At 39.9% G+C, this 17,629-nt stretch overlaps 1 protein-coding gene across 1 annotated transcript; it reads right to left on the bottom strand.

The window, feature by feature from the left end:
- Nucleotides 1-2,461: 2,461 nt before the first annotated feature.
- Nucleotides 2,462-8,092, bottom strand: LOC139479514 (uncharacterized). Its single transcript, XM_071262359.1, has 5 exons — nt 8,032-8,092; nt 5,515-5,826; nt 3,532-3,630; nt 3,126-3,245; nt 2,462-2,679 (listed from the first exon to the last, which is right to left on the bottom strand). The coding sequence occupies exons 1-5, from the start codon at nt 8,090-8,092 to the stop codon at nt 2,462-2,464; spliced, it is 810 nt and encodes a 269-aa protein (XP_071118460.1).
- Between the last annotated feature and the right edge of the window lie 9,537 nt (nt 8,093-17,629).

The raw sequence follows: 17,629 nt of genomic DNA, 5'->3' as shown, positions 1-17,629 counted from the left end.
ATTACAAACTAATACAAGTTAATAACTGTCTTACTGACCGTCTGTCTGATTGTAATAACCTGTACAGTACGTGTAAAACGTGTTTGAAAGTACACGGTTTACTGTTACATCACAAGGACACTTAGCACTGGCACACGGAAAGAACCATAATTAATAAATGGTTTTAATTAAAATAACATGGGAATTGAAGTATATGTGTCTCATGCAAATGCATATATAAAAATCAGTTTTGTAGGAGTACATGCAATGCATATTTTTATGAACGATCACTGTGTGGCCACACTGATCAGGGCGTCCCTCCATTCATGTACATTGTAGGTGTTTTTAAACCAAGTAGATGTACATGTACACACATTAATTGGAACGAAACCAGTGTCAAATACAATATTTATTTCCCTTTCCTGTTTGGTCGTAGAATTTATTGAAACGCTCTGAAAATATCTAAATGCTCTCATGTAAACATGTTTCATCGCCATCGGCACTTTCAGTTAGTCACCTGTGACCTGTGTCAAATCCATGGGTGTAATGAAACAAACCTAGAATAGAGAGTTGAACATTTTGCAGAGATAGTGAACAAATATTGACTTAAAATGCCCTCACCTCAGGTCAAAGGAATAACTTTAAGAACAAAAAAAACCCCAATAGCATAAATAATATACAATGTATTTTTAAAATGAAATTGATCTTGGAAATATAGTTAACATCTTTCATTGATTCTGTGCGTGTTTGTATTAGTGACAGTGTAGTGAGGAAAAGAATCAGTAAAAAGGAAAAAAAACAAAGGTTTTTGTCGTGTCCTGAAGTAAAATAGCGAAATTTCTGCGGAGAAGCTGCGAATGATCCGAAAATATTCCGTATCAATGAATTTCTGCGAAATCTAAATCATGTTTTATAGCCCAAATTAGGATTTTTAGGAATATTACGCCGCCCACGCATGGGGGCGCAATTGTAATACGAATTCATTAAATAAGTCTAAATTCTAAATAAATTCTACTAGAATGTAAATGGTTTGCATTTAAGGTTTGTAAATTATTCCTGCCATAATATATAATATTGTCCGTAAATATTCTTTTTGGCATGATTATTTGCCTCATGATCAATTTGCATTGATTTCTTTCTTGTGGGACTGGGCGCTAGCCTAGTGGTACAAGCGTCCGCTTGTCACGAATAAGACCCGGGTTCGATTCCCCTCATGGGTACAATGTGTGAAGTCCATTTCCGGTGTCCCCCGCTGTGATATTGCTGTAATGTTGCTAAAAGCGTCGTTTGACCATACTCACTCACTCACTCTTGTCTTGTACAAATCTATGTGTATATACATGTATACTCGCATGTAGTAGGTCTTTGAGGTCTTTTAAAGGCATTTAGAAGTGATACACATAAGGAAGAGAATATATGGATGTAAACTTCTTTATTATGAGGAACACAACGTTTCGGAGTATATGCTTACTCCTTTCACCTGATGAAGGAGTAAGCATGTACTCCGAAACGTTGTGTTCCTCATGATAAAGAAGTTGACATCCATATATTCTCTTCCTTACGCATATAGTAGTTTCGTTCCTACCACTGTGTCACTGGTGTTATCACAGTTCATGTCTGTACTAGGTTGAACCACACATAGTGAGAGACATCCTTATCAGGAAGACCGCCCAGGTAATGTTGGTAACAACATGAAGGGCATTCCCCCACCATGCTGATTATACGCATGTGGATCAGACGCATATACTTCAGTTTCAGTGTTATTTATAATATAACCAAATAGCATCTTTTCTGTGTGTATCATATGCCAAGTGCCATGGGGATATAGCAAAATAAACTTGTACACTCAACCAGGTATTACACGTACTGTACAATATATTACAATCAGAAAGCTTAACTGGCGTGCATTAGTTTGTAATTACAACGTTATGTACATCAATGGTCCCCAGCGCATCCAATAAGTTTCTTTATCTGTTTGGTCACATGTGTCAACGACATTTATTTCTTATACCTGTATGATCATATGTTTTGCGATGCATGGAAATACATATTTCAAAATTTCACTTATTTAGCTGTTTGCGGTATCACGAAGGGGTTAACCTAAATTCTACAGAATTTGAAATCAGAGTTAAACAAGAAAAAGTAAACTGTGTGTGTCATCGGGACATGAGGGTCATATCGTGGCATATGAACATTTTTTTGTTTGTTTGTTAGTTTGTTGTTTAACCTGGCACTCACCAATATTCCATCTACATGACTGCGGTCTGGATCGAGTCTGGATCAGACAATCGAGTGATTGACATCAATAACATCGATCCACGCAATTGGGGTACGATGTCATGCATCAACCAAGTCAGCGAGCCTGACCACCCGATCCCGTTAGTCGCCTATTTCGACAAGCATAGTCGCCATTTATGGCAAGCATGGATTGCTGACGACCTATTCTACCCCGGGTCTTCACGGGTCTCATATGAACAATGCTTCAGATGCGAATATGGTTCCTTTCAGCATCAGTGATCCCCACAAAACTGTAATACTGTTCATCTCCAGTATCCGCTGCAACTGGCACATCGTTGACGGCGTTGGAAACTGGAGTATTGGCGTAGTTTGGTGCCTCAACCCCACCCTGCACTGGAGAATACAGGTGCTCCATGTCTTCACGTGCAGATATAGAATCGTAGGTGTTAGCTGTGTTGACACCTGCAACATAATCGATTTGTCTACTTACACCAAATTTTGAAATATTGTTTGTAATATTATGCTCATTCCCTGGTACAGCAGGAACCTAAGGGACATGATAAAAATAATATCCTATTGTAGTCCAGCTGTGGTACACTTTGCAACCATTATTTGGTTTGATTTAAATACTTAGTTCATTCTATAATTAGCTGGCTACTTACACTACATCTCATAAGTAACTTCCTCTATTTTCCCGAAGTTTTCGCGATATTTTCACGCCACTCTTGTGACATTAAGGCGTAATTATCGCGCCACTTGGGAGACATTAACGCGAAACGATTGCACCCATTTCGAGACTCTTTCGCGCCGCTGTCGCAAGATCATTTTACACGATCGCGGCACTTTTGCGACACTTTCACGGCAACAAGATGGAACACAAGTTCACGAGTAATAGCTTCAACCCTCACCTCTTGTCCTGCAATGTTTAAAGCATGTGATGAGGATGACGACAGTCAAGACGCTACCTGCCACAGTGCCCCCAACACTTGCAGCCACGAGGTATATGATCTCGCGTGAGGTATCACGTGCTGTGAAGAACAGATGTCAGTGTAAGAAATATTGTGTTATATTATCTTAATTTCGTAATATACGTTCGTTCTCGCATTGTACATAGTGCTTTATGATAGAGCTCTGCTACACTCTGAGACATTTGCAAACATTTTGTGAAATTTGAAACATTTGTAAAATGACTGGTTGCATTTATGCCACGTGAGTGAGTTAATGCTTTACGTCACATCGGCAATATTTCAGCCATATCGTGACGAGTATGCCATGTAAAAATATTGTTAATCAAATGACGCTTAAACTACGTACGTGGACATTTTGTGGTCGTGCTTATGGTGTCAGGAGTTGTAAATGACGACACATCTGTTGCCCTTGTCGTTGTAGCACCCAATGGCTTCCCCTCAATGTCTAGTAGGACATACATATTTTCATAATATAAAATTGGCAGGTAATGGTTAAGAAAGTAGAAATTTTCTAGACGTTTATCTGACACTTATATTAATTATCTGGGAAATAGCAGTGGAGGCATGAATATAAAACGTTTCTTTTACTGAAATATCATTCTTTTTTTTCATTTGTCCAATGTTAGGATTCTTGAAGCTTACATAACGTCATTTCCACAAACGGTATTCTCCTGTTTTAATTATGTCGTTATTATACATGTACAATGTTATCTTGAAGTAAATGTCAGCCTTCAATATGTCTGGCAATTCAATGGAATGAATAGCCTATCCATTTTACAACAAGTAACCACATATTCATTGTGGATATTGAGAGTAACATACACATTACACATTTCAGGTTGTTTCTTTTCGGGTTGTAACACGATGCAGGTCGCAGATGTAAACCACTTATAACACAGGTAAGGTGCTGGCCAACTGAGAAACATAATCAGGGGTGATTCAAATATAAAACGTCAACGCAATAGAATAACCAATACAAAAAACCCATATTCTTTACTGTCACACCTCCAATTAACAGAATATTTAGCGGGGCTACTGATGTCACCAAATATACGAGGGATCATTGAGATGTTGTGAGCCTCAGATAGAAAGATTAAACTTGAAGACATTGAAATAATTTAATTGTTTAACATAATCCCTTATCCCTTATAAGATCCCAGCTTCGTCGTCCTTTTCTTTGCCGTTCTCCACAATTGCTATGACGTGATCGTTCGAGTCGAAATGGATTCGAGCTATAGCTTCATTCGTGTTTGGGAATAGATGGAAATCTGACGGAGCCATATCCGGAAAATAGTGGGTGCTGAAGTAGTCTAAAGCCACAATCGTAATTTGTCGCATTGACAATGCTTTATTTATGAATGGCGCATTGTCCTGTTGGACAAGCACACCTTCTCTCAGCTTCACATGTCTCGTTGTCTAAATTTCAACCCGTACCTCTAGCATAATATGCTACGTTTATTCATGGTCGCCAAACGCTGCAAGAACCTTTCTGGGTTAGCTTTTTAAAGAGACAGATTATCGAGTGCATGGTTCGTTGTTTTATCAGATGTCAAAAGTATTGAAACCCAACGATCTGATACTTTCCACTATCGCGAAGGTATCTGTGACAATGGAATGTACTCTCTCTTGGAAATGCCTAGTAATGAACCAGCAATATGGATTGTCTGGTTGAAGTATGGTGTTGCTGAAGTGACAGGGGGGCGTCTTGACCTGCTAAGCTGCTGACCAGTTCTTTTATGGTTTGTTGGTTTGTTGTGTTACGCCGCACTTAGCAATATTCCAGCTATATGAAGTGGGGTGTGTAAATAATCGAGTCTGGACCAGATAATCCAGTGATTGATATCATGAGCATCGATTCTCGCAATTGGGACCGGTGACGTATATCAACCGAGTCAGCGAGCCTGACCACCCGAACACGTTAGTCGCCTGTTGCGACAAGCATAGTCGCCTTTCACAGCAAGCATGGATTGCTGAAGAGCTATTCTACCCCGGATCTTCACGGGTCGTTCATGGTTGGAAAGGATGGGACATCCTCCCTTAGTGTTATGCCCTTTTCTTCATGGGTTGCTTTCAGTATTAAGTCATTTTTCTTCAAATACTTCATCACTGCACATTCCTCAAATTTCTCTATTTACAAAGAGTTACATTCCACCTAGTTTTACTGACATGTCACAACGAAACAGATGGTTCACTTTTTATGGCTATTCCTCATGACATCATGAAGTATCCACAACTTAAGATTTCACTTTTACGCAATTCTTTCTATATCAAGCATGGGAAGAACAATTCTAACCTGGGTCTTCAATATTTCCATCCTTCTTGTACTCACATATCATCAGTTTGTTGCTCGTTGTTAGGCCCTTGCACCACCAAGTAGTACCGTTATCTATGGACGAGTTGATCCTGATGGTCACATTGTGTTGGAGGGCATGACAGTAAACATTGATACGCCCTGACCGGAAGCTGTTTTTGACACTAGAGTCAATGTTATAGATAGTGGATGACCCTTGTGTTACAAAGACCCTGGTGCCATCGCGAAACCAGGATACATCTCTGAGGTCCATTGGGAATTTTCTGCAGATCAAGGTGTAGAGCTCGCCATCAAATGCTGTTGGTGTGGAAGTGGTCAGGACGGTGTGACCTTAAAGAAATTTGAGTATGTTTTATGGAAACATTATTAAGAAAAGGTAATTCATAATATATATGGTACAACAATCCCATGTTTTGGGAAATGATGGCTCACGAGAGAACATACAGAGTAAAGGTTGCTTTCCTTATTATTTATTTAAAAAAAACCCAACTAATTTTCAGTTTATAATACTGGTGCTGTTAGTCAGCCGCAAACAAATAACAGTTGGTGATAAACAAATGCAGCAGAGGGTTTGGGTGATACTGGCTGGTTAGGATCACAAGCTCAGGGTCCTTTTCCGCTCTACACGCAACCCAGACAGCCTTCTGTTTCACCTTTCAGACAAGTCGGCTTAATTCAAGCAAATACTCTACAGGGTTGCTGAACCTCTCAACACACTCTACATATGTTCGTTGCAGTGTTCGTTCACATAGCCTCTCCTTGAAAACATCTGGGCAGATTTGATATGGCACTTTGCATGGTTGACAGTGATTTCTGTACCGTCCAGCAGTACAGGACCATCAACAAAATCAACACTGACATTGAGATTATGTCCCATAACCTTGGCTCGTTTAAGAAAACCCTGTTTTCATCATGAGTCATGACATGCTTCACAAGTGGATCATTAGACTAAAAAGTGTGTGAAAAGTGCACAAAACAATTGTATTATAAAGAGCGTCCACGTTAATCAAACCACGCCTTCCCATTATGACTGGTAAATATAAGCGATTGGGGGAAGAGCGAGGGTAATAATAATAATAATAATAATAATAATGATAATAATAATAATAATAATAATAATAATAATAATACATAAATGTTATATATTTGTAAGTTATAACTTTTACAATACATTCATACCAAACTCAACGATTTATCATAATTGTGATTTTTTAATTTAATTACGACCTGCAAACTATTGCTTATACAGTTGAAAAAGAATGAAACCATTAGATTTTCGGGAAAACCAGGTCACTATCCGGATAATACATCACGACTCCCAAAGCTGACCGATGACACTGCATCCTGACTCTGTCATGCATGCTTATTGATGTACATGTGCTCGTGACCGTCCTTGTATTACTCATCCCGTGACAGAACATCACAATGATGCTGCAACATGACTAGGTTATGTTCCCTTACGATGACAACGTCTAGCATTACAGTAGATAGTCTAATACTTTTGATATATAGAGAATCAACGAGTGTTGATATATTTGATATCAAAAGACACGAGGGTGAGATTTATCGTCCAACATCATCCTTCCAACTTTTTCAGTTTTAGACAGTAATAAACAGTGTCTTAAGTGTAAAAAGTACTCTTAACAGCTTCAGTAGCAGAGCCATTGATTGTGTCGTCATGGTAACAATGACGTCACAATGGTCTGCAAAGCATTGTGATGCAAATTTCATTGCAGCGATATCTACAAGCGAGTGGGAGCCAGTTTTGGATGATAAATGAACATGTAGGTTCTCTTTGTATCTGCTTTAATATAACATAATACCGGTTTTATATCAAATTTAACTTACTTCGCCTCAATTCCAGCCCCATGTTAGGATTTCGGGCCCAATGACATGTGTTATTTGTAGAACTCACACATTATTCTTATTTATGTCACTGGTTATCTTCGAAATTTAACGTGTGTCCGTATCTGAGTGAGTGAGTGAGTTGGGTTTTACGCCGCCTTTAACAGTATTCCTGTTATATCACAGCGTGTCAGCTTAATGTGGGAGGAAAGCCCGAAGTGATGCAGGTCTCAGAAGTTTACCACTTCGGTGAAACCCACGAGTACGGGTATGGTGCTGACAAACCTAGAAACATAATCGGGGCGAACCGGGATTCGAACACACAATCATAGGCTTCTGGCCTGCACAAGGGACGCAACTCTGCACAGCGAATCGCAGTGCCTTAGACGACTTGGCCACCGGTGCCTCCGTGCCCATATCTGAACATGTTCAATTAAGAAATATAAATAAGCGTGTGGTATTAACTTTATGAGTGAGAATGTATATGGGGAATAAGCGTGCATTGTGAGATCTTATCGGAACATGTTTATGTCAAGGAAGTTTGCCTTATTAGATCTATGCATGATCATGCATATAAGAAAAAAACCCGTGACTTCTTGATCTAACATGAACATGTTTATGTCAAATAAACATGATATGTAAAGTATAGGTCAAGCTCAAAGCGTCAATACAAGCAATTTTTACACTTACCTTTCACTTTGTAAATTCTCCACAAGACACACAACATCAACAGGGTCATTTGAATTCGCATTATGAAGAAGAAACGAAAGCTTTGAAGTTTCTTGTCAAAATATTTTAAACTGAGGACCTTATCCCTTCTGCAAGAGCTCGGTCACAACATTGATTCACAAGACTATGCTACAGCTGCGAGAGGACTCATTTACACTTAAGCACATGCCAGCAACATTACATTAATTTCCTGCTCTTCATAGCCCGGACATGATAACTCGGAAATATTATCACGTGGACGTGAATAGTCATGAGCTGAATGTTGCTTATACACTATTTCTTCTTCGATACACTATAATGGGATAATATCAATTTAACAATGGAAAGGTTCTTGTTTTTAAGCTACGTTTTGGGTGTATGTGGGTGTGTACACACATAATCTATTATAATATGTAATCGTTTTTTTACCCTTTGTCCTTGCTATTATTACCTTACGATCCATGGAAATACTCCTTTGTCTAATATTACAACACACACCAAAAATCTGAAGTTCATTGTACCCATTACCGTTAAAATGTATTGTCATGTGCTATATTCTAAACTGCCAGTACCAACAGCCATAATGTCCTTTGAGTGAGTTGGGTTTAACGCCGCTTTTAACAGTAATCCAGGGTCAGCTTAATGTTGGAGGAAAACCCGAAGTAGTGCAGGTCTCGGACGTTTACCCACGAGCACGGGTATAGTGCTGACAAACCTAGAAACATAATCGAGGCGAATCGGAATTCGAACCCACAATCATAGGTTTCTGGCCTGCCCAAGGGACGCAACTCTGCACAGCGAATTGCGGCGCCTTAGACGACTGGGTCACCCGTGCCTCCCTAATGTCCTCCCTAATGTCCATGTAATAGCTACATCATTTTAAGTTTCATTCCCGGCTGGTCTTCATGGCTACAATGAAATCTGGGGCGGTGGGGTATATGATGAGGTAGGATAAAAGTCATGAATGGCAAAATGAATACGTATAGATAAACTGAGTGAAGAGAGACGTTCGTTAAATCGGAAAATCTAAATAGGAGCAAGTCTGTCATCCAAATTTTTTTAACTTAAAGAATGTGGAGTTATTATTCACATCTTTTGTAAGATCAGCTTCGGTAACAGATTTGTTCATGTTAAAATAGGAGAAAAACACTTTCTAAACCGCTAAAATCAGTCCTTTGCATTGACGCACTTCAGTCTTACCAGGGACCAAGCAGGAGAGGGGTGGATTGTGGACGAATAATGAATTATAACATGGATTTACTGGGTTCCAGATCGACGCGGTCAGGTCTAACCAAGTGTCATTGTAGTTTTGCATCGATGTACCATGTTCCAAATTACCTTACGAAGACAAGAATCGGGTGGTTTAAATGTATGAACTGTCTGATTTGTGTTCGAGTAAAACGTCATGTTTGTGTTCTTATACTTTTCAACCGGATTAGAATAACACTGTAGTGAGTGAATAGATTGGGTTTAAAACTGCTTTCTGTTTTTTTCGTTGTTATATTAAAGTAGCACGTAAATTGTACAAAACAAGTGTTCAATCACTGGATTGTCTGGTCCAGATTCGATTATTTACAGACTGCCGTCATACAACTAGAATATTGCCGAGTGCAGCGTTAAACAACCAACCAACCAACCAACCAACGAAACAAGAGCTTTACCTTTGACTGCTCAATTCATCTTCACACTCCATTTGTACAGTGAACTCTTCAGCATATATGAGGTAATTGGGTGCATACTTTTGAGTTTCTTGCTGCATCATTTGACAATTGCAGTTCGCGTAGATAACTGCGTTATTCTTAACATGTTTGTTCTGATTAAATTTGTAGCTATGAGTTTCCTTAGTATAAATAATATAGAAAACACCAGGGTGTAATGCAGGGTAGTGCATTATTTGATATAATTTGTTTGGAAATTTGTAACCTCTGAGTCAAAACTACCACAGCTGGGAGAGATACGATATATGCATGTTCTTTGTGTTCATTGTCTTTACAGTGTGATGTGTGTATTTGAAAACAGCAATATTTCCTCCAGCACAAATACCCCAAATGAAAACTGAAACATTTCGTGAGGTGTGCATCTTATTACAAGTTTGTCCACAACAGCGATGTGTTTGTTTGTTTGTTGTTTAACGCCGAACTAAGCAATATTCCTGCTATATGACGGCGGTCTGTAAATAATCGAGTCTTGGCCAGACAGTCAAGTGACTGACATCACGAGCAGCGATGCAGGCAAGTGGGATACGATAACATACATCAACCAAGTCGGCGGGCCTGACCACCCGATCCCGTTAGTCGCCTCTTACGACAAGCATAGTCGCCTTTTACAGCAAGCATGGGTTGCTGAAGACCTATTCTACCCCGGATCTTCACGGGTCCATCAGCAATGGTATCGCAATGAAGTATCATAAATATGTGTATTAACGTATTCGTACATTCGCCTTGACGATTCCAAAACAAATTCCAGACAGCCAAAGTTGAAACTGGCTTTCAAGTATTTTACGGCCGCTTCAAAAATGTGAAACTCACTCTGTTTTTATCTTCAACTTGTGACGAAATACATTCGAATTGGTTCTCTTAAAAACAGTTGTTGATCAAAACATATTATTTATCAAAAATTCGATTGATTGATGTCGCATGTTCTGTTTTAAGATATCAAGTTCATTATATCGAACAGATTGAATTGGGAAATCACTAATCATTTTATATTTACAATCAATTTTGAGATATCAATAAATAATTGTATCATGTATCATTCTGCATAACATACTACACTCTATGTATGTCATTATGTATGAAATCAAAAGTTATTTGTTTTATTTTGATAAAACAGAAGGTTAAATGTAGCACGTCGAGCACTCTCACCCATAGGTAATCCATTTATCTAAACCTTTACACAAAGGTGCAGAAACGAAACGTACATTAATGTCTTGCATTTGTGACGGACCCGACAAGGGCTCCACCAAGCGATCGTTAATGCATGTATATTTGTATCTCAGTTTGCATCCTCATATTTGAGTGTGGCTGTATCTTGGTATCTGAGTAAGTTTATGTTTCTCTTTAATGAGCACACAATGAATGTTTAGCTATAAAAATACACGTTTGTTTAACCGTGTATAACGCTTATGCAATGCCTCGGTTTGCTGAAAAGCAACGCCGTGGGTATGCTGCAAACAGGCATGGCCCAAAAAGAAGTTGCCAGACATTTTAATGTTCATCGAAACACAATATCATCTCTTTGGAGACAAGAGGGCAACACATGATTTGCTACGGGTCGGTCGTCCGCATGTGACGTCACGTAGACAGACATATTCGGTTGGTTCATCATACAAATGATATCAAATTGTTACATTAACAGATTGGCCAATTCCTTGGTTGGTACCAATTTGTGACAGAACCGTCCCGACGTCCAGCGATACGCCCACTCGTGATTCCACGTCACCGCCAGGCACGATTAGCATGGTGTAGACAGCATCTGAGGTTCAGTAGACAAGACTTGGACAGATCTAGATGAGTTAAGATTTCATCTAGACAGCTCTGATGGTCGTGCAAGGGTCTACAGGGGTTCAGGAAAATGTTTAAGCGACGCTTGCGTCACTCAAAATCGTTACTTTTGGGGTTGAAGTATAATTGTATGGGGTGACATCACAACTCAAGCGAGAACACAACTTGTTGATGCCAGTTTGAATGGCGTACGCCTCCTTGACGACGTCGTTCGAGATGATGTTCCTTCCTTTGTGGAAAGGTGGGACATAATGCCAGGCAGCAGCAGGATACTGTCCGCTCACACGTTGCACATGTTGGACTTTTGGAGGCAGTATTAGCATGCAGTAGCATGATGTACTGCCATGGCCGGTGGTTTTTTCTCTCCACTACAGAACATGTCTAGGATGCGACAGAAGGACGCCTACAACAGGACCAGAACCAGCCGTTAACGTTAGCTCAGTTGGACCAATCCTTACAGGTCATTTGGAACACCTTTCAGGAAGCTGTTTTCAATCATCTGATGTTTTCAATGCACCGCCGCTGCATCGCCAATATACCACTTTATTTGAAGCACAGCTACTTTTTAGCAAGTATTTATAATATATAATGATGTTCCTATATATAATAAGTTATATCATATGACTGTTGTACTCATTTACCATGTGACACCGACATCAACTTTATCAGAGACAATTGTTGTACAGACGGGATCGCATTGGGCGTGTGTATCTGTCATTTGAAGAACGTAACCATGGCAACTTACCGGACGTAAAGTATATATAGCCTCCATAAGAAGAGTGAGTGAGTGAAATACTGCCGCTTTGAACAGTATTCCAGTAATATGGTGGCGTGTCAGCTTCTTGTGAGAGGAAAACCCGAAGTGATGCAGGTCTCAAACGTTTACCACTTTGGTGAAAGCATGGGTAGGGGTATGGTGCTTTGATTGACATAAATTAACTAATCGGAATCAATTATTAGTAAAATTAAATAGTATTTACTAAAATCATGGTAGAATGAGCGCTAACCGCTTCTGATTTTAAGGCTGCTTCACATCGGGTAGGAATAATTTGCAAACATTCCTGGTTCCCTGCTATTTTGTCAAAACATAAACTCTCAATGCACATTTCAGCATCAACAAAACATAACTGATTTTAAAGCAATAATTACATCACAGGTTGCAGTAACATACACACTCTCAATAAAGGAGACTTACATACGCATGCACTGGTATAATGTGTGAAACCCACACTTTGAGTCCTTCACATGTTGAAAACGACGAAATCTAGTAAAACTGATTTTTATCGCCTCTTCCAAGAGGATGATTTCGCGATATTGTTGTTTGATAACCAACCTCAATTTTGAAGAGACAGTGTGGAAATACCTCCTTCTTTTTGAGAGTTGTCGACTCAGTTTGGTTGTGGACTTGTCGTGTCTTATTTGTGTGTTGTTACTTCCGTGTATAGGGAGGGACTGGTGACTGTCGATTTGTCTTCACAATACATCAATCAGTTAGTGAAAATACTAACAATTATGCACTGCACACACCTACTGTCCAACGTATCAATGGTGGCCCTATCTAGATATAATTTGCTGCAGGGAAGTGATTCAGTTTTTTACATATCTGTTTATATCAGTGCGACGCATACCTTTAATTGTAACCAGTTCATTTTCACTGCTGAAGCATGGGCGAGTACTGAAAGTCTCCTTCTTCGGGAAACATGTACTTTACTACATTACAGTCCTTTAACAACAAACGCTTGACGGCAATATCCAAACAGTCTCTGTGAAACCGTGAAATCTGCGTCGAATGTGAATGGTGTGTGTGTTCTGCAGTGTGTAGGTCGTGGAACTAGAGTTTTTGCCTTTACTGTAAGGCGGATTCGGAAATTGTGTCAAAACTTCTCCTCGCCCTTTGTTTTTGCGACAGTATGTTTATATCCCAATATTTAATGATTAATTACTGGTTATAATATTTCCAAAGGTTTAAAATGTGATATTTTCCTTGGGCAGGCAAACATTTCAAATTTTGTAAATTTTCAAGTATTTACATGCTTTAGTAAGTTATGACTCATTTCAGATGTTAATGGCAAGTACATGTATGAGAACAGTTTTATAGGCTCATATTACTGTGGTACTTAAACAAGATCATAATTATAAATTTTCCACTATGTGAAATATTAGTCTAAAACAAATTGCTTTATTTGGACATATGCTAAAACAATTACCATCAATAATCCTCGATAAACTAGTGTTAAGTGTCTGGCTGAGCAACGCACAATTAAATAAGGCATCACACATACAAATACACCGTGTGTCATAGTCGTTATTATAAGAGTTATATGTTTTGTTGATGTTCCATTTTCAACGTGCTGTATCGACCTCGCATACGTCCCTACCCACCCAGTCATACATGTGTATATCAATTTTCTGAAAACGGAAGTTTGGATTGTAGGACATTGAGCACTTTAAAATAAACAGAAATAGTACATTGAAATCTAACCCCGGACCATAGTCTAGGGACATTGCGAACAAGGATGTACTATACCTGCATTTCTCTTTCATCCGTATAAGTTCCTCTTCCTCCTAACGGGGTATTTATGGTCGTTACAAACCAGCTCAAAAGACAACCAGGAATTAGTATTTTTGTGATATATTCGCAATGTGGATAATGTCAGCACAACAACTATTAAAAGAACTAAACTACAACAATGCACGCAGGTATCAATGTTTCGTATTTTGTAAAACATACTGAATGGTTTTATGGTTATTTTATTCATATGCTTACTGGTTACATAAAGTTTAGACACTCGCGAACCAGCATGATATTATTTTGTAACTGAATGCACTAAGTAGCTATCATGTATAACAATGAAAAACAACCCACACTTGACATAACGCAAAGAATGGCAATTTAGTACAAATTACGATAGTATTGATATTTACTACATACCTAATTTTCAGAGGTCGTTTTCAGTAATTGAAATATGAATTTAATACGTGTTGATCAGGGGTGAAGAGGAGGAGAATATATATGAATGAAGTGCAGCTTGTATTTGATATTGAGGTGGACGATGATCAATGTCACAAGGAAGTCAGATGAACCAGGTTTCTCAAGTCGTGTAAATAAGGATTTAAGTAAATCAAACAATCCGTGCACAAACCGGAATTTAATTTTACCTGTCATTTTCAGGTAGAGCATATGATATGAGTCATGCTCATATTACAATGAGGCGAGTATGCGTTCTCTCCAAATGTGAACAGTGTTCATATTGTACGTTCAGTCGTTTTGTTTTGCCGTGCGTATACAGCGAGACAAACACGTCTCAACACTGTCGATACATATACACACTGTTTATTCTCAAAACCTAAATACACTACAGGTGCAGACATATATACACAACACATATAAACCGTACACTGTCACGCCCTATATACACATTAGAATGAAAACACGTGTGTACACTGTAGATTGTTATACAATACAGATTATCAAACACACACATACACACACACACACGCACACACGCACGCACGCACTCACGCACGCACGCACGCACGCACGCCCACACACACACACATATATATATATATAGTCACTAACAATCAAAGAGTTTGAGGTCTTTGAAAATTTCTGTTCTGTAGCAGCCGCCATATAGCTGTAATATTGCTGAGTGCGGCGTTAAACAACACACAAACAAAAAATAATGTGTAGCATAGTACTGATGGATGGGTTTTGGCAGATGTATTGTTCAGTTAAACTCCTGCCCTTAAAATGTGCTGTAAATGAACTTGGATGGAAATTGTTGAATAGTTTCGTATTTTTTGCAGAAATGTAGGTGAACTATTTCATTATTGTACTGTCACATAATGAAGTATTTTAAAACCTAAATATCCTGAACCGCAAAAGAAACGCGAGATTGTAAAATATAAATTATATATGGTAAAATCCGGAAAATATATGTCAAGACTGTAGGTGTTAAAATTCTGTGACGTCCTGATGTGTTTGTGAGACAAACATTCCATCGAACGGTACAACGAGGCCTGAAATTAGTCGCCACAACGCAGCCTTGTCCAAGGCCGTGGGTGACAGTTACCATGCTTTGCCGTGGACACCAACATGCACGTGTAACTCATGGGGGCTATTGGCATAAAAATCAACTTTAACTGCCTGTCTGGCACTCGTAATTTTGATGCGGCAGGTATGCCTCGATTATCCACACAACAGAGAGAACAAGCGATCGGTCGATTACAAGTTGGACAACGGTCCCAAGGTTGTGGCGAACACTTTCAATGTTCACGTCAGCACCATCCACCGTCTGCAGCAGCGCTACAACATCACAAACAGTACTGCAGACCGCGCCCGACGTGGACGCTCCCGAGTGACCACGCCCAGGCAGGATCGGTTCATCCACCGCCAACACCTACGGGATCACTTCAGACCAGCCAGTGTGACAGCTCGAAACACCATTGGCACTAGAGGGCGACCGATCAGTGACCATACGGTACGACGTCGGCTGACTTCCAACAACCTGTATTGCCGTCGGCCCGCTCGAGTGCCCATCCTCACCGCCCGCCACCGCCAGGCACGGCTGCAATGGGCTACACAACACCGACATTGGCGGCATCAACAATGGAGGACAATTGTCTTCTCTGACGAGAGCCGGTATTGTGGATCCACGTCTGATGGGAGAGTGAGGGTGTGGCGAAGGAGGGGTAAACGCTATACGGACCATTGTGTTGTGGAAAGAGACCCGTGGGGTGGTCAGAGCATCATGGTTTGGGGTGCTATAGGCCTGAACCAGAGAATTGGCCCTCATGTGTTTCACAATATTGGCGCTGGCAGGGGGAATGGCATCACAGCGCAACGCTACATTGACCAGATCCTGAGACCTTACATCGTTCCCTACTTCGCACGTCACAACACGGCCAGGCTCACCAGGAACTTCGTGCACCAGCACAACATCCAAACCATGCCATGGCCGGCTATGAGCCCGGATTTAAACCCGATCGAGCCCCCTGTGTGATGATATACAGAGACGGCTGAACCAGGTGGTACCAACACCAAGAACTCGTGCTGGTGTGGAGGCAGCTTTCGTCAGGGTGTGGGCACAGGTGCCTATGGCCTTCGTGAACCGCCTGCTACACTCCATGTACCGTAGGTGTATGGCTGTGTTGTGTACACCCAGGTAGGGCATACGAGGTACTGACATTTCCCACCCCACCATTTCCATGTGTGTGATCGGCCAAAAGCAAGAACTTGCAAGAACGTTCCATGGACAGTGGTCAATGTGCATGCAAAACATGAACTGTCTCAGACTTATCATAATTGACCTCTCTGTCGCTTTGTGAATAAACCATATTTCACAGTCACACAGTACTCGCGTTTCTTTTGCGGTTCAGTATATATTTGCCTTTAAGTTTCATTAGAGCAAGTGGATTTGCGACAAAAACGATGCGTTTTACTTCATCACACTCAAGAAGCCAAAGGAAGTTTTCCGATGCGGTGGAAAACTGGAATAAGGGATCGTTTAACAAGCCACGGCCATGGACAGCCTCGACTTTAGGAAATTTGGATTCCTGTAATTGAGCGTCATCTTACACAAAAATCTTAAATTTACTTTCACGAAGCAAAAGTTATTGGAACAAGCTCCTAAAGCAATTTATTATATTCTACGCCAAGGGCGGAAATAACTTTATTCAATCGAATGTCAACTGCGCCTTTTTGACGCTATGGTTTTAACAATTCTTCTTTATGGTAGCGACGTATGCCGATCTGCAAACCTTTCTGTAATAGAAACTATTTACCTTCGTTTTCGTAAACACCCGAAGTCATTAAAAACTAGTACTCCTAAATTTATGATACATGGGAACTATGAAGATCTCATCTCTCAAACGTAGTCAAAACTGAAATGATATTCTTTTGGGCTAGAATGCTGACTGGGAAAGCATAAATTACCTTTCTTTATGTATAAATTACTTTTTAATGATAATTTAAAAGGAACATGGAAACACCAATAGTTGAGATGCATGACACGAATGTTTGACGAACTCGGCCTTAGTTATATAGGGATATCAGAAACATTTCATTGTCAAGA

Source organism: Haliotis cracherodii, unplaced genomic scaffold (genome assembly GCF_022045235.1).
Source record: "Haliotis cracherodii isolate W230 unplaced genomic scaffold, xgHalCrac1.p SCAF_4, whole genome shotgun sequence".
NCBI lineage: Eukaryota > Metazoa > Mollusca > Gastropoda > Lepetellida > Haliotidae > Haliotis > Haliotis cracherodii.
The sequence above is the reverse complement of the archived record's forward strand: the minus strand, read 5'-3'. Positions and strand labels throughout refer to the sequence as shown.